Genomic DNA, 17,089 nt, shown 5'->3' on the forward strand with positions numbered 1-17,089 from the left:
AAGGCATTGAGACTCTGGAACAGGTTGCCCAGAGAATTTGTGGAACGCCACCATTGGAAGCATTCAAAGTCAGATTAGTGAGGCTTTGAACAGTATCTAGTGACACATGTCCCTTTGCATTGCAGGAGGTTGGAACTAGATCTTTAAAGGTCCTCTCCAATGCAAACCATTCCATAATTCATGAAAAGCCCCAGTGATGGTCCTCAAGCTCCCTCACACCACCTGCCAAAGAGCTCACCCACCCCAGACAGCCTCAGACTCCAAAGTTATCTGCAAAGACTTTTATTAACTCCAAAGGATTAAAAAGTGACCAAAAGCCCCAGCACAGGACTGCCGTGGGCCCTGGCTGTGCCACAAACAAGGCACCTGAGTTTCAATAAATAAACAACTTCCCAGAAGAATGGTACACATAAAAGTGCTGTCCCCCCAGCCTTCATGGCCTTCCCACACCTCAGGGGCTTCAGACACCCCTTGACAGGGCACTGGCAGTGACCCAGGGCCAGACCTGGGCTCAGAGACGGATAAGGAAGGCCAGGTTGAGGGCATCAGGGATGCGGAGCTCATCCAGGTGCAGGGGGGAGGTGGTGAAGGGCAGGTGCACAGGGAAGAGGTGGCTGGTATCCACCAGGAGCTGGCTGGGTCCCCCTCCATACTGGTCCTGCAGCTTTTTCTGTGGGGACACAGTGCTCACATCCAGGGCTGCCCCAGTGAGGGGGGCCATGTGGGACAGCCCCCCCCCCCCAGCACTGGACGCCAAGTCCCACTTACCTCCACGCTGCTGATAAAGCTGGGGCTGATGCGCTCCTCCAGCCCGACAGCTGGGGTGTAAGCCCGGAGGATCTTCACAACCTGGAGACAACGGCAGAGACCATGAACAGGGAAGGGCTGGACACATCCAGACGCTCCTGGATATGGCATGGCCCCCACCCCAGTACATCCCTGGTGCACCCAGGGAGGCCAAGGAGTCCCAGGATGAGTGCCCAGCAGGCAGCGAGCCCCAGCCAGTACCTGCTGGGTCGACAGCACCGTGCACAGGCTGCAAAGAGCTCCAGCATCCTCCTCTGTCACCTTCTTCACCTGCAGCAGCTGGGCAGCTTGGACCAGGGGCTCCAACACCTCACAGGCCCCGCTCTGCTGCAGCCCCTCTGCCCGCAGCCACTGCTCCAACTGGCTGATGTTGTACCTGCCGGGGAGACCAGGTCAGGGTGAGGCAGGGGCCACATCCCAGCTCCCCCAGCTACACCTGTCCCGGACAGGGACTGACCTGAGCTGGATGCCACAGCTCCAGGAGCACGTGTCCTTTCTCAGCAGCAGGTAGTTGAGGGTGGTGCCACTGATGAGGAAGAAGAGCTGGCGCAGAACCTGGTGCCCCACACTGGGGGCCAGCCCATGGCGGTCCAGCGCTGCATGGAAGGAGCCCAGCTGCTGCAGCAGCTCAGGCAGGGTGTGGGCAGGGGCTGCCGAGGACCGGCGGTGGCCAGGAGGGCAGGAGGAGGACAAGCCCTGAATGGGCTCACTCTCCAGCATGGCAGCAACTAAAGGGTAGAAAAGGCTCATCATACCGAGGCAGAGACCCTGCGTTGTGCCTCAAGTGGCCAGTACACTGCTCCTTGGCTCTGTGTCCCAGTTGGGGATGCAGGGGTCAATGACACCTCCAGGATAGCTGGTCTAGGCTAGCCCAGGTGCTGGTCCTGCTCCACAAGACTGCAAAGTGGGGCATGGGGGAAATAGAGCTCCCCAGAGATGCAGCCCAAGGTCCCTGGGGTGCTGAACCCACTTGAGCTCCCCAGCCACCTCCTCCAAGCCAGCATGCTTAAGGAGCAATTGGTCCCTCATAAAAGGGGGCCCCCATTTCAGAGCCTATCTTCCCCCTCTGGGTACAACCTCTGTAACAGAGCAGGCAGTTCACACAGCTGAGCACAGCACTCCCTCCCTGAACCAGTATCCCACGAGTGAGCCCCCCAAGCCCAGGCCATACCAATCATGGGTTTGAGGCGCTTCTCAGCAGTGCGGATGAGCTGCTGGTAGAGCTGGACAGCCAGGGCACCCAGGCTGCAGCAGGAGCTCTGAGGGTCCACGTTCTGCAGGCGATGCTCATTCTGCCGCACCGTATTCCCCTGCCAGTAGGTCTGTGGGCACAGGCTGCGTCAGAGCCAGCAGTACCAGGGGACACAGTTACAGGGTCCCCAAGCAAGCATGAAGCAGTGTCAGCCCAGCACATCCCTGCCTACCTGAGTTGGGGGCAAAGAGGATGCAGCCCCAGGGGGGGACAAACCCCGTCCCCGCTAAGCTCCCACCCTTCCCCAGGAGGTGTCAGACCCCCTCCAGCCCAGCCCTACCTCATCCTGGCTATACTGGCGCAGGCAGTTCAGGAGCCGGCAGGTGTTGGCGAGCCAGAGTGCCACCACGTCAAAGTCATCACTGTGCTTCTGCAGGAGGGAAACGGAGAGCACCGGGGTCAGCAGGGCTCTAGCAGTGACAGCAGCAAGCCCTCATGCCCCATAGTACCTCCGTAAGCCACGTGGCTAGCTGCAGCCTGTGAGGGCTTGTGGGGGCACAGAGACATCGGATCCTCTCACAGGAGCCGTGCAGCACCCAGGGGCACCCCTCACCCCAAGAGATGCTCAGGCTGGACGCTGCAGTCAGGCACACACTGTGCCCTGGGGGCCAGGCTGCTGCCCCAGGGCCACCCCCAGCTTGGCCACTGAAGCTTTTGCTCCTCAGCCCAACCCACGCCTCCAAGTCCAGCACCTTCATGACCCTTTTAATGGCACTGATGGCCGCATCCAGGAGCGAGCGGGCCCGTGGCTCATCACAGCAGTGGTCCGCGTGTCGGAAGCACAGGAAGAGGATGTAGGCTGGCAGGTCTGGGAGAGCTCCGGGGCTGCTCTGCGGTTTGTAGTCTGCAGGGGAAAGCAGGACAGTTGGGATCCAGGCAGCTATGGAAAGCTGGTCCTGAGCCAGGCAGGATGCTGCCCCAGCAACAGTGAAAGGATGAGCTTACACAGAGGTTGGCAAGAAATCCTAGCAGGGACCAAACTGGAGTAAGGAGTTCCCATCTCTCCAAATCCTACCTGTAATGACAGCCTTGATAATGCGCCCTTCATCCTCCATCCTCCACGCTAGCATGGCCTGGGACAGCCCAGCCAGGGACGGGATCACGGGGGACTGGGACACGACCACAGCAGGCGCTGCCAACTTCTGCACTGGCCCAGTAGCTTCTCTCTTCACTGGGGGAGAGGAACACAGGTCACATCCTGCTGTGTCCTGGGCTGTGGGACCCACATCAGGTCCCCCCAGCTCAGTCCAAGCAGATGGCCCCCAGCATCTCTATTCAGGGGGGACTCCGCTCCCCACATTGAGGCTAGTGACCCTCCAGCTAGCCCCATGCCTGCCTCCTGTGCAGGCACTTGCCTGTGAACTCCTGGATCTGCTTCGCATAGGCTCTCAGCTGCTTCTGGAGCTTCAGTGTAGTCCTCTCCTGCTTTTCCAGCTTCTGGGCCAGCTCCTGGGCAGGGACAGCCCCAGTAGGGCTCAGCCAGCCTCTCTCAGCTGGACACCCCCACCAGCACCCAGCGAGTGGAGCAGAGCTGGGGGGATGCAGCAGGGGCCCCTGCATTGCTCCCAAAGGGGCTGCTGCAGCTCACCACAGGGCAAAGGGATGGAAGCCAGCCCCAAGCCCAGTCCTGCCCACCCACTCCCACCTTACCCAGTTCTCCTCCTTGAGCTGCAGGACATGGTGCTGCAGCCCCTCCTGCCCCTGGTGCCGCTGCAGGTCCTGGATGAGGGCTGCCTGCTGCTGGCTCAGCTGCTTGAGTGAGCAGATATCGAGGTGCAGCCCTTCTACCTCCTCCTCGTGCTGCTGCTTCTCCTCCCGCAGCTGACTCGCCAGCAGCCTGCACACATGCATTCAGGGAAACTGAGGCACCAACCCCCTTCAGCTCCCACACCCCATCTCTTGAGGAGGCTGCTGAGGAGGTATTTCTCCCCTGAAGCCTAAGAGCTGGTCCGGGGCACCCTGGGGGCAGCACAGACCCAGTTGTGCTAATAGAGCATCTCCCATCCGGCTGCACTGAGCCTTGACCACACATGGCACAGTCCAGGAACAGGCTGCACCAGTCCTGCTCTCTTAGGAGGCTCCTGTTGAGCCCAGGGCATCCAGTCTGCTCATGCAGTGGGTTTGCTTGTGCTCAGATCAAGTTGGGGATGGTTCAGCCCCTCAGGAAAACACAGCTGGGTACACTGGAGAGAAGGGAAGGAGAGCCAGGGCTACCCCACACCCAGTTGGGCAGCAAGAGGCAGGCTGCCCTTGCTTTCCCTGTCCCACTGGAGCTACGGTGCCCATAGCATGTGAGGGGATGGCTGGTTCAAAAAAGGATTTGCAGCTGCCCAGCACCCCAGAGGCCAGGCAGCTGCAACCCAAGCCACAGCTGGCTCAAATACCAGGGAAAGCCTCACCAGCAGCATGGATCCAACAGTCCATTGTGGGGAAACCAGCCTCAGCTGGGGACCATCTCCCTGGGACCACACTCACCTGTTGGCAACCTGCACCGCATCATATGCATGCTTCAGGTCATCATCCACTACCACCTTCCCTGGGCTCCTGCCCAGCCCCAGCATCTCAGCTATGTTCTGCAGGTAGAGGAGAGCAGGGTGAGGCCAGCCCTGCTAGCCTAGATCTGGGCTGCTTACAGCAGTGGAGCAAGGGCTTACCCTGCGCTTGAAGAAATCCAAGGGTTTCCTCTCCTCCAGCTCCACAGGGGCCTTGGACCTCCGCAGCTCCTCCCGGGTCCGGGCCAGCTCCTCATTAACAGCATTGAACTGCCCCAGGAGGAGCAGATATGCCTTCTCAAAGGGATCCTGGCCCACACTGCTCTTCAGCGGTGCCTCACCACTGGGCTGTGGCTGCAGCCCCTCTGGCACCGGCTGCCAGCCTTCCTCCAGCCCCTGGGTGCGGAGACAGGGTTTGGCACAGAAGACAGCGCTGGGCACCAGCACCAGAACACCCACAGACACCCCTTCCCGATGGGACCAGGTACCAGCCAGGAGCCCCAGGGCACAGCTGTCCCCATAGCCAGGGGAAGGGACAGTCCACTTGTCACCCCCACCACACTGTCCCCACCAGTGTCACCACTAGCCTCAGCCTGCTGGTCGGAGCCGTCTCGTGAGGGAGCTGTAGACATGGAGGACAAGTAGCTGCTCTCGGAGCCCAAGAAGCTCTCCGACGAAAGGGACCGTCTCAAGGTGCTTTGCTGAGAGGTGAGAGAAGGACAAGGTTGTTCCCCCGCACCCCAAGCACCTGCTGGTTCATCAGCTAGGGCAGAGCAGCGGTAGCCTCAGGAGGATACCTTGGCTTGGAGATCCCCAGCACATGAGCTGGGGAGCCCACTTCTCCCAGAGAGGGTGCCCTGGACCAGCCAGCACTGCTTACTCCCCATAAGGAGCCGACAGAGGGGTTGCCCTGAGCCTCCCTGCGTCCCTGCCAGCCCCTCACCCTGTAGAAGGCCACTTCATCCCGCAGGTTCTCGTAGCCCTGCTCCAGGCGGGCATACTCCTGCACCAGGCTCTGGTAGCGTGCCCGCTCCTCCTCCAGCTCCTGCAGCAGCCCCTGGCTCTCCCGTGCCGCGCGCTGGTGCTGCTCTGTGGGGATGGACACAGCAGGGAATGGGGACAGGGAAAGTCAGGACCCCTCTGTGAGGGGACATTCAGGAACACACTGAGCCTAGATGACCAATCCATATCCAGGGGAATGGGATGAGGGGATCAGAAGACCCCTTTTACCTTCCAGATCCTGTGACTGCTCCAACATGCGCTGGATCAGGGCATCCCTCTCTTCCCCCAGCTGCAACTTCACGGCTTCCACCTCTGCCAAGCGCTGTGGGAAAGCAGAGGGGCAGGTACAGCCAGAGCCTTACCTGGGGCCAGTTCTGGCTGCCAGGTCTCCTCCAGGGACCACCCCACAGCAGGAAGCAAAGCACGCTGCCAGGTCCCCCGAGACACCCCTGGAGCCCCAGCAGAGCAAGAGCATCCCCAGACAGACAGACCTGCCTGAGCTCCTCAACCTCCTGGCCCAGGCAGCTCTTCACGCTGTGCTTCTCCAGCTCGGCCAGCCGTTCCTGCAGCTGCTGGACCTGGGCATCACGGGCAGCATCCTCTCTCAGCTGCTGCATCTCAGCCCGCAGGCGCTGCACCTCCTCGGCATGGGCAGCGTTCAGCCCCGAGAGCTGTTCCGCCAGCCGCTGCTTCTCCTGGGCCTTGGGTCAATGGGCAGAGCACGTCAGGCAGGTGGGCGGAAACAAGGGCATATCCCCACATCTCCCATCAGCGAGAGCCTATGCATACTCAGGCTGCACTTCTGCAATGAACCTCGATATCCCATTTCCCACCCATCTGCTTGGAGCCCTGAGCCTCTGGTATCACCTCAAAGAGAGCTCAGGCCTGGGACAGCAGCTCTCCATGACATGCCGTCCCACATGGAGCCATGCATAAGCTTTGCCATGGCTTTACAGCCCATTACCCACCTCCTGGCCAGCCCCAGCAGCAGGATTCTCCAGCCCTGCTTCCCCCAACCACCAAAAACAGGATCACACCCCAGGAGCCCTCCCTCCCGCTCCACAGACACCCCAGAAAGAGTGGTGACAGCTGAAGCAGAGACACTCACCCAGATGGCGACAGCAGATGCTGCCGGCAGGAACGGATGGGAGAACATGGTATGCCGGAACAGTTCCCAGCACACGACACCGTGCTGCAGGGCTGCACCCAACCAAGCACCCAGGAAGGTGCACAGCCCATCCCCAGGGCCACCACCCCCTGTTCATCAGGAGCATTGAAAGCCCAGGAATGAAACCCAGATGCACAACTCCTGCCTGGGGATACATGTCAGGCAGGGTCAGCTCCCACCCCAGGGCCAGGAGAGGACTGAAGACAAGGGCAGGCATGGTTTCAGCTGCACAGGGACTGATAAGAAGTGGTCAGCAAAAAGCAGTTGCCCCCCCACCCTGGGACCCACAAAGCACTGAAAACCAGCACCCACCTGCTCATCCAGCCTGCACTGCAGCTGTATCACCTTGATCTCCATGCCCTTGTGCAGCTGCTTGTAGTGCTCGACCGAGCGTGCCTTGATACGCAGCCACCGCAGCTCCCGGCGTGCCTGCACCCGGCGGTAGCAGCACTGCAGGTAGATGACAGTCCTACGCAGGTGGGTGTAGTGGGTCCGGGCCAGCCAGCCCCTGACAGCAGCCTGTATCACCACAGCTTTCTGGTGCCACACCATCTGTGGAGGGAGAGATGGGGCAGTGGCACCGCCAGCAGGACAGGTCCCCCCCAGGTGGGATCAGGGCCCCCATTGCCCTGCCAGGCTCCTACCTGTTGGTAAAGACGCCGGGCAAACATGCCCCGGGCAAAGGCTTGGATGGTAATGACAGCCCGGCGCACGCGTAGGTAGGAGCGCCGGGCCAGAACCATCCTCAGGGTCTTCTGCAGCGTCACAGCAGCCCTGGTCCTTCGCAGCATCCTGGTGAACCTGCAGGGAGGGCATAGAGCTGGGCAGGGGGTGGCAGAGCCTGCAGCCCAGTCCATACCACAGGGCCACCCAGGTCAAAGCCCAGCCCAGAGCCAGTACAACTGCTAGGTCACACCAAGACTGAGATCTGTCTCAGCTCATTGCAGTTCCCCCCCCCCCCCAGCCCCAGACTCCACTCACCTCCGGGCCAACATGCCCCGCGCATGGCGCTGCAGGCAGACTGCTGCGACACGTGCCCGTTGAAAGCGCATCCGTGCCAGCCAGCCCCGCAGGTGCCTCTGCAGCAGGACACAGGCTGACCTCAGCCGACGGTACCGCAGCTCTTCCAGGTAAGCCACTTGGCCAGCCCGGAAAAACACCTTGCTCTTCCCACACTGGTACTTGCTGGGGTCCTGCATGCAAGGCTGGAGTCAGTCCCAGGGACAACGTGTACCCCAACCAGGCTCCCCAAGCTCCTCATGCCACTGATCTCTCCATCCAACCTCCCTGGCTCCCAGCTCACCCATTTCTGTACCCCACTGGGCACCCACCCATGGGGAGAAGCATCTGCAAGGAATATGCTGGTACCACAGCTGCACCCCCCCCCCAAGCAGGACCCTTACTTGAAGCAGTCTCTCAAGGGCAAGGCTGCAGATCTGCTTCTCATCAGTGTCCATCAGCTCCTCTCTGCTCACCAGAGCCCTGTACCTCTCTAAGAACTCCTGATACGTCCACCTGTGGAGGACAGAGAGGGGTCAGAGGTGCTGTGGCTGGAGAGGGGGAGAAGCACCCAGGGGACTGCTGAAGCAGGGAGGGTACCTGGAGGGGTAGCCTGAGGCACTGATCCGGATGGTCTCCAGGACCCCACAGGCTCGTAGCTGCTCCACTGCTCGCCTAGAGTCAAACCTGGGGCAAAGAGGGGCTTCTCTAGGATGTGTCCCAGTCAGCTTGGCACACTCCAAGCTATGCAGGGCCAGAGCAACAGGGACACAGATTGGAGGGACAGCAGTGCCCCACAGTGGCCCCAGCCCCAGCCCCTCCAGCCTCCCTGGCCAAGGCACTCACACAAAGGGCTGCTTGCCATCGTTGGGTTTGATGCAGCGGATGTAGTGCGGTGTGGTGCTGCCCAGCATCTCCATCAGCCGTTTCAGGGAGGCTTTGAACTGCAGAGGACACAGCAAGCATTGTCAGGGCAAGCAGAAACATCCTGGGGCTTGTGGGGTTCCCCAGGCCAGGACACACACAGGTCCTCCTTGGGGCTGCCCTAGCACCGGTTGTCTGGGGCCAGCACACATTTCCCCCCCCACCCCATACCTGGCTGGAGATGGACTTCTTGCTCTTTTGGCTGTTGGGCAACGATCTGCGGCTAGGGCGACCAGCCATCCTGGGCCCACTGGACCTGCGGGACTGCAGGGATGTGGGGCCATCCCCTTCCTCCAGGAAGAGCTCAGCAAGCAGGGCAGACTGCACAGAGCAGAGCTGTGAGAGCCAGGCAGACCTTGCGGCAAGCATCACCCCATACCCAGAGAGCCATCACCACCAGGAGACAGAGCCCGAGGAGACCACAGGCTCCACAGAGGCCAGCCCAGTGCACAGTCCTCTGCCCTGCTACAGCCCAGATGTGCCAGATCCAGCTGTGCCCCTGCCCACTGCTTCCCCCAGGAAAAACTAAGTGCAAGCCACAGGCACCTTCCTAGGTGTGTTCAAGAGCCCTCCAAGTTGTCCCTTACCTTCTGCCGGGGCCAAGCAGGGTAGAAAGGAGAAGGGATGGTGTTACAGACCTGGAAGCAGCAGGACCCTCCAGCCCTCTCAGCAGGGACATGGCTATGGTGTCCCCCAAGATGGGGAGTCCCAAGGCAGGGGAACAGGGTGGGCAGCACCCACATCTCAGGGCACCCTGACCATGACCAGCATGACCAGCTGTGCCAGCAAACAGACAGGGATTTGTTCTGCACAGCTTATGCCTCCTATACCATCAGTCCTTCCCAGCCCCAGGCTCCCAAGGCCACAAGCCAGCCAGGCTCTGCCCTACACAGCCCCTACTCAGGGTGGCTCTCACCTTGCTGGCTCGCAGCAGCCCCACCAGCTCCTCGGGCACAGCGTCCCTGTTCTTCTCCACAAACCCATCACACTGGTATTCCACCTGGCAGGAGACAAGGCAAGCACAAACATTAGCCTGCAGCTTCTCAGACCAGTGCAGGGCCCTGCTTGGACACACTCCAAGGCTTTTGGAAGAAGTCCTTGCAGGAGTCAGAGCTGGTGGTGGCCACACTGCCTGGCTCCTGCCCTGCTGCAAGGTTACTGATGAGAACCATCACAGCCAGAGTTTCCATATTTTTTACCCTCAGTTAAAGAGTTGCAGCCCAGCGCTTAGCAGCAGCGGAGCCAGCAGGATCCATTTCCCAACCTAGGAGGGTGCAGACAGCTGCCACAGCACTCAGGACCACTAGCCACCACCAGCTCTAGACAGGGCAGGCTGCGTGCCCATTAGTGCAGAGCCACCCCCAAGCCCTCCCCACCCAGGGCTGCACTGCCACAGCTTTCCCTACCTTGCCAGCAAAGTGGCAGACAACGAAAGCATCCGTGGGCCTCTTGGGCTTCTGGAAGTGGGAGCTGCTGAGATGGGTCTGATAAAGCTTCTGGGCCCAGCTCCCATCACTGCCTTGGGGCATCTGAAAGGCAAAGGGGTCAGAAGGGGCAGCAGGGGGGCTCTGGGTAGCCACAGCAGCCTGCTCCTGGCATCCCTCACCCACCTTGCACTCCTCATTCAGCAGGTCCAGGATGCCAAGCCGGCCTTCGATGAGCTCAATGCATGGCTGGTTGTCACAGAAGTCAACGAAGACCCAAGGGACCTCCTCAGCCACATACTCCTCCTGCTCCAGCTTGAAGACATGCTGGAGGGCAGGGAGAACAGAGCAGGACTGAGCCAGGAGGGGACAAAGGTGACCAGCCACCAGGCAGCAGCTTGGTTTCCATAAGACAGCTGAGCAGCCCTTCTCCTGGAGCAGGAGCACTTTGGGAGAAAGGAAGGGACCATGCCCAGCTCCAGCAGCCTCCCAGAGGTCCACATTTGGGGAGACTGAGGCACCAGCCAGATTCAAGGCAGACAGCACCAAAAGCAACAACACAGCAGGGCTGTGCAGGGCCCACCCTCGCTGACTCCCAGCAAGGACACACATCTGGGTGATACCCACCAGGTTGAAGAGCTGCTGCAGCTTCTCATTGGCATAGTTGATGCAGAACTGCTCAAAGCTGTTGAGCTCAAACATCTCAAACCTGCAGGAAGCAGAGACCTGCTTGAGGCAGCTGCCAGGCAGAGCCAACCCAGCCAGACACAGGTACTGCCCCATGTCCCAGCTGGTGGCTGCAGACCTGCAGCCACAGCTAATGCAGGAGCAGGACCATGGTCTTCCAGGCAGCCCAGGAGAGGGGACCTGCTCTTACCCATAGATGTCCAGGATGCCAATGGAGGTACGGTGGCCCTCCGGTGACCGCAGGGCACGGTTGACCCTGCTCACCATCCACCTGAAGACCTGCCCATACATATGCTTGGCCAGGGCATCCCGGGAGTCGAGCGCCTGCTGCCTGGAGAGGGGCTTCAGGTAGGTCTCACCAGCAGTGACCAGCTTGCGGTGGCAGAGCCAGCGCATCACCTGCGATGCCTCCACGCCCAGCAGTGTGCAGAACAGCCCTAGGGCCTTATCAGCAGGCTGCAAAGAGACAGAACCTGTCACCGCAGTGTTGCCGAGATGTGGCTCCTGCAGCCAGCACAGCTCAGGGGCCAGTTTGGGATGCAGGGTACAGGCAGCAAGCTCTCACCCACCTCCACGAAGCAGCCATCTCCACGGCGGTCCCTCCCTCTGACCACAATGTTGCCTAGGTGCAGGATGGCAGCCAGGATGCTGAATAGCTCCAGCTGGTTGGCCTCAGGGACACCTGCGGGCACAGCACAGGCATGAGGGACTCCCCAGGCTCCCCCCACCCCATGCTGGTCTGACCCCCCCCTGCATCACACAAACCGGAGGGATGGGAACGGCCAGTAGATAGCCAGGCTCCCCAGCACTGGGATGTCTGGCACCAGCACTCCTACACCAGCACTGGTGTGAGGGCAGTGGGACAACCAGCCCTGGGGACCAGCCCTGCCTGCCCCCTCCCCACTCATGCCCAGCCAGTACCCAGGAGCGAGAAGGCATGCCGCGTGCTGTCCAAGTCAGCCACGTCGTTGGTGTTCTGGGCAGCAGTGCACTGGCCCTGGGAGGTGTAGTGGAAGGACTCTGCCCCACCTGTGGACGAGATGTGTCAGGATGTGAACCAGCACAACCTGCCCCGCAGGGCTCCCAACCACCCTTATCCCACCCCGGGGGGCCCATCAGCCACAGATTCTTCTCCAGCATCCAGCTGGGGAGGGCAGGAAGGCCTGGCACTGCCCAGCATGGGACAGGCTGGCAACGAGCTGTGCCACAGGGCTCCTGGGGGCACTCACGGAGACCCAGGCCCTGGAGCTCAGGCAGGGTGGCCGAGGCACAGAGCTGGTAGAAGATGTGGTAGTTCCTCTCTGCTTTCGCCTGTAGATGAGCAAGAAAAATCACTGAGAAGCCAGGTCATCTTGGGTCACCCTGCTCCCCTGTAGCAGTGCTGCAGCCCCAGATTTGGGGACAAGGGACACCTTCCCCTCTCCCAGCTCGACTCAGCAGCACTGGGGTTGCTTCCCTGGGGGATACCCAAGAGGAGCACCCTCCCGCTCTGAGGATTGGGGCTCCCGCCCAGCCCTGTCCCCATGCCACCCCAGAGACCCACATGGAAGGTGACACGGGACTTCTCCAGCAGGTAGGTTTTGATGGTGGCCCCTGTGACACGTGCTTGGCTGAAGCCGATTTCAATGTACTTCCCAAAGCGACTACTGTTGTCGTTCCTGGTTGTCCTTGCATTCCCAAAGGCCTGGAGAAAAAGGAAGGCAGGAGGTTTAACTGGCCCCAGATCCCCAGGTGCTCTGGAGAAGTTCAGTCTCTGCCACCAATTTTACAGGGGTGGACAGACACAGCAACACATCAGGGATACAGGCCATGAGGAGCACAGGCAGAACCTGCAGGGACACCCCAGCTCTCCCCATGCAGAGCCTGGGGACCCAGGGGGACCCACCTCCATGATGGGACTGGAGGCCAGCACCTTCTCCTCCATGCTGGAGTCACACAGGCAGCCCCCAACAGTGGTGAAGTATCTCATGGCATACTTGGCTGATGCAGTCTTCCCTGCACCTGACTCACCGCTGATGATGAGGGACTGGTTCTTCCCAAACCTGCCAGACAGGGACGTGAGCTGGGGACGTGCCAACAGGACCGGTCTCCACAGACAGACCAGAGTCATGTCCCCACTGCAACCCCAGGGCTGCTCCCACATGACACTCACCTCACCATCTGCTTGTATGCCTCCTCTGCCAAAGCAAAGATGTGGGGATCCATGTCCCCAATTTCGTGGCCGCTGTAGGCATAAATCACCTCCTCCTCATAGATGGGCAACGGCTTGTAGGGGTTGATAGCGACGAGGATGACACCTGGAGGAAGAGTGCTGTGCAAAGGGCAGGAGCGGGGGGGGACCTGTCCCAGGGAGCCGCAGGGAAAGGGCATAGGATGGGGAGCAGAGGGGGTGCACGGAGCTCACCGCAGTAGGTGTAGATGGCATTAGCTTCCAGAAAGCGCCGGCGGAGCGAGTGCAGCACAGCTGGCTCATGCAGGTAGCTCAGGGCCACCAGGTCATCAGCGCCTGAGAGGCAGTCGGGGTTGCAGAGAGGTGGCAGCTGGGACTCGATGGGGTAGGCCAGTGCCTGCAGGGATGGAGACAGAGCAGGACAAGTGCTGAGTGGGGTCAGCCAGCCCTGCAAAGCCAGGGTGGGTCTGTGGGAAGCGGCACAGCAGGAGGGATGCTGTCTGCAGGTTGTGCTTGGGCTGTTAGTCACCAGGAATCACAGCCCAGCCAGCACGGTGAGCTGAGCTAGAGGCCTTTTGGGAAGTCAGGCAGGAGCAGGCAGTGAGGACCAGCTCACTGGGCAGTCAGGGGACACAGGACATGGTGTGCCAGACACAGCCAAAGACATCTGGGCTCCTGCTCAGACATCAGATGGGACACATCCAGGCAGTGTTTGAGCCTCTCTGCACCCTGCTGAGGAGCCCAGGCTGGTTTGGGGGTACAGAGGTGAACTATCTCCCATCTGAGGATGCCCAACCATGTGGCAAGCACAGGAGGGACCTGCTGGGCTGCACAGCTCCAGCCTTACCGAGCCGTCTTCCAGGCGGAGATAGAGAATGGCATCTCCTTCCTTGTAGCCTCTGGTTACTTCTGCCACCCTCCAGACTTCGACACAGTCAGGGATCCACACCCAGGCACCCTGCAGGGACACAGGAGGGAGGGGATCCCTGCAGAAAGCCACAGCCAAGAGACAGGGAAAGCATTTGGCCACCAGCCTCCCCATGGTTCTCACTTAGGACAGTCAACCCAATGCTCAGCATCACCGTAGTGGGGTGAACCATGGGACCCAGCACCCTGCTAGGTGCCCCACGGCCCCTTGGCTCCTGCAGGCAGGGGTCCTTACCCAGCTGCTCTCCAGATGTGCAGGAAGGTGCCTTTGCTGGAACCCCACTTCTCTCCAGCTCTGCTGCCCACCCCAGGAAGGTCAGCACCTCTCCTGCCCTTGGTACAGGGGGCTGCCTCTGCCTCACCCCAAGGATGTGATCACTCCTGCTGCTGCAGGGAAGGTTTCTGGAAACACAGAAGATGCCGAGCACGGGCATTTCTGAACACCCAGTGTGCTGGAGATGCAGCCGCATGGTTTGGCTGGGCAGAGATAGCAGGCTTGAAAGCAGATATTTGTAGTACAGATCCCTTGCTAACTACTGAGTGGATCCAGACACCGTCACCAGCTCTGCAGACCCAGCTACAAGCCAGAGCATAAGGACAGTGGTAAGGAAAAAAAAAATAAGAAAAATCAACCCATACTCTTTTCGCCCCCCCAAATTTGCAGCCCCCTGGGGCCAGCCACAGTGGGCAGCCTTGTGTGAGGGACCAGCTGGCACCCCTGGGACCAGTGCTCCCTGCCTGCTACAGGCAGCAGCCTCAGTTTCCCCTCTGCAGACAGCAGGTGCTGATGAAGTGGGAGTTCTGCAGCATGGTGAGCCCTGACTTCCCTCTGCACCCAGACCTGAGCATTAACACCTCCCTCACACCTGGAAAAAGCCACTTTGGAGCCACCCCTCAGGGAATAGGGGATCCCACACTCAGCATGAGCAAAGCGGTGCAACGCCACAGGGGTAGAGAGGTAAAAACTAAGCCAAAAAAACCTCAAAAACCTGCTGCAGGAAACCCATCAAGTGGCAAGAAGTTGAATACCCAACCCCAAACTGGCATGGGGTGACCTGTGCTCCCAGGCCAGGGAGCCACAGCTCCTGCTGTCCCCGCAGCCCTGCTCTGAGCTGTCAGGCACCTTCCCAGCACCTTCTGCTGGACTGGGAAACAGGGACTGCTTCCAGGGGGTCAGGACCTCCTGCTGCTCTGAGCAGGCAGAGATGAGGCCGTGCTGCAAGCTTAAAAAGGTGGGGAAGGGGAAGGAATCTCACAGTTGCAGCTTTGCTCTCAGGCTGAGATGGGAGCATGGATCTCTTTCCACCAACTCTGGGAGCTACTGAGCACTAGACAGGGCTCTAACATATCACACTCCTACCCCAGTAGGCTGGGGCCAGCCTCTTGCTACAAACCAGGGCCTGAAAAACCATCCTGGTTTCGCTGATTTTGCAAATCCAGGGAACTTGGCTCACAGCAGACGTTTCCAGGTCTGCAGCGTGCAAAGCACATGTGTTAATGCATCATTAAAGTTGATCAAACAAGCACTGAACAGGCTGGAAGTCTGGGAAGGGGGAAGGAAGGGGCTGAACTTTGGGTTCACATCCAAGGAGACATCAGAAGATTGAATGTCTGAATTTGCAGCTGACAAAGAGACTCAGCAGAGGAGCGGTAACAAGAAGCCATTATCATTTATGAGCAATAGCCACTGGGGGGAGCGAAAATCGCACTATGTACAGCTTCCCGGCAAGGCACTAACGGATTTTAGTCTGAAATCAGAGCTGGACAAAAGAGCATCCCTTGCCAGCGCTCCCAGCTCGTCCCTCGGCCGCTCCCCAGGGGAACACCAGGGAGCTGGCACAAGGTGCGAGAGCTGGCAGTTAACCTCAGGGCTCCACAGACACTTGGCTAAGTGAGCCATGCAGCCACTTCAGTCCCAGCCTGGCCGGTGATTCGGGACAAGGCAACCCACAATGCCTTAAGCATAGAAACCCTCCTTGCTTTGCCCAGGTTAGCACCTCAATCACACCACAACGATGGATGCTGCGCTCTGACCTCTGCAGAAATACCAGTACCCTCCAGCCCCACAGACTAACGCACATCCAGGGAGAAAGGACCGTGTTTAGGGTCTGCCCTACAGCTGTAGTAATCATTTTGGATACGCAGCAGCAAAAGTGAGAAGCGAGAGCCCGCCCTGCTGCCTGCCCGCAGCAGAAGCATCCTCGACAGGCAGAGCTGCTCCAAGGCAGAGGGAGGAGGATGTGGGCCAGGATCCAGGGCATGAAAGCAGCCAGGCCAGTTGGGCAAGAAGCAGGACAGATGGGTGCCCAGGCAGCACCAACCCCTTCTCACCTGTGACAAGCACCACCACGAGGTGCTGCTTGCCAGGCCACGGGTCCCTGCGTGTCAGGGAGCCCTACGAACAGCCTACCTGGGGTGCAGCACCCACGGCAGCACCCACGGAGGGCGGGGACCCCACGGCTGGACCCACAGCTGATGCACCCCCCCCCCCAAGCACCCTGCACCCCACAAGGTGCCACCGAGCCAGGCACCAGCAGGGAGGTCACCCAAGCCACAGCACCTGCAGCCACCCGGGGTGCTGAGCCCCTGGGAGAGGGACAAAGACCCCCCCCCCCCAGGTCTGCAACAAGCACCCCAGACCTGCAGGCAGCAGCACCCCAGGGTAGGACCCCCCCAGAACCTCTCACCTGCACATACAAGTCCCCCGCAGCCATGGCAGCCCCCTCACCACTGCCAGCACTCCCACCCCCCTCACCCGCAGCCTCTTTATGGCCACTAATTGCCGCTAATTGGAGCGGGATGGGGGTGGGGGGGGTGTTATATGTGCCCGCCCCAGTCTACCTCCCGTTCTGCCCCACAGCCCCTCTCCAGGCTCAGAGGAACACCTGGAGGGTGCTGGGACTGGTTTCCCCCCCCGCTGCGACACCCCAAGATCCCTCCCAGCTCGGGCACCCCAAGTGCCCCCTGTGCAGGGCACCTCAAGACCCCTCCCATTTAGGACAACCTCAGAATCCCCATAAGGGCACCCCAAGACCCCACTTGGGACATCCTGAGAAGCCTTATGTGGGACCCCCCTGCCCACCCAGGACACCCCAAACTCCCCCCCTACCTGGGGCACCCCAAGAGCCCACCAAGGGCACCCAAAGACCCCTCCTATCTAGGACACCCCAAAACTGCCCTCATCCAGGGCACCCTGGGCTCTGATCTTGTGCACCCCAAGTCACCCATCCAGGGCAC

The 17,089-nt window shown here is 60.4% G+C and overlaps 1 protein-coding gene across 1 annotated transcript; it reads right to left on the reverse strand.

Moving 5' to 3' along the window:
* Window positions 1-511: 511 nt before the first annotated feature.
* LOC104316985 (unconventional myosin-Vb-like) lies at window positions 512-16,566 on the reverse strand. Its single transcript, XM_069790730.1, has 37 exons — window positions 16,540-16,566; window positions 13,773-13,883; window positions 13,160-13,322; window positions 12,908-13,052; window positions 12,641-12,797; window positions 12,299-12,439; window positions 11,985-12,066; window positions 11,677-11,784; window positions 11,325-11,437; window positions 10,946-11,211; window positions 10,696-10,777; window positions 10,255-10,395; window positions 10,051-10,173; window positions 9,561-9,644; window positions 8,816-8,965; window positions 8,567-8,664; window positions 8,321-8,407; window positions 8,125-8,236; window positions 7,703-7,914; window positions 7,366-7,522; window positions 7,034-7,273; window positions 6,045-6,254; window positions 5,782-5,875; window positions 5,495-5,640; window positions 5,109-5,252; window positions 4,714-4,947; window positions 4,535-4,632; window positions 3,710-3,896; window positions 3,415-3,508; window positions 3,075-3,230; window positions 2,752-2,903; window positions 2,340-2,429; window positions 1,979-2,129; window positions 1,265-1,535; window positions 1,009-1,183; window positions 769-849; window positions 512-670 (listed from the first exon to the last, which is right to left on the reverse strand). The coding sequence occupies exons 1-37, from the start codon at window positions 16,564-16,566 to the stop codon at window positions 512-514; spliced, it is 5,241 nt and encodes a 1,746-aa protein (XP_069646831.1).
* Between the last annotated feature and the right edge of the window lie 523 nt (window positions 16,567-17,089).

Source organism: Haliaeetus albicilla, chromosome 8 (genome assembly GCF_947461875.1).
Source record: "Haliaeetus albicilla chromosome 8, bHalAlb1.1, whole genome shotgun sequence".
Lineage (NCBI taxonomy): Eukaryota > Metazoa > Chordata > Aves > Accipitriformes > Accipitridae > Haliaeetus > Haliaeetus albicilla.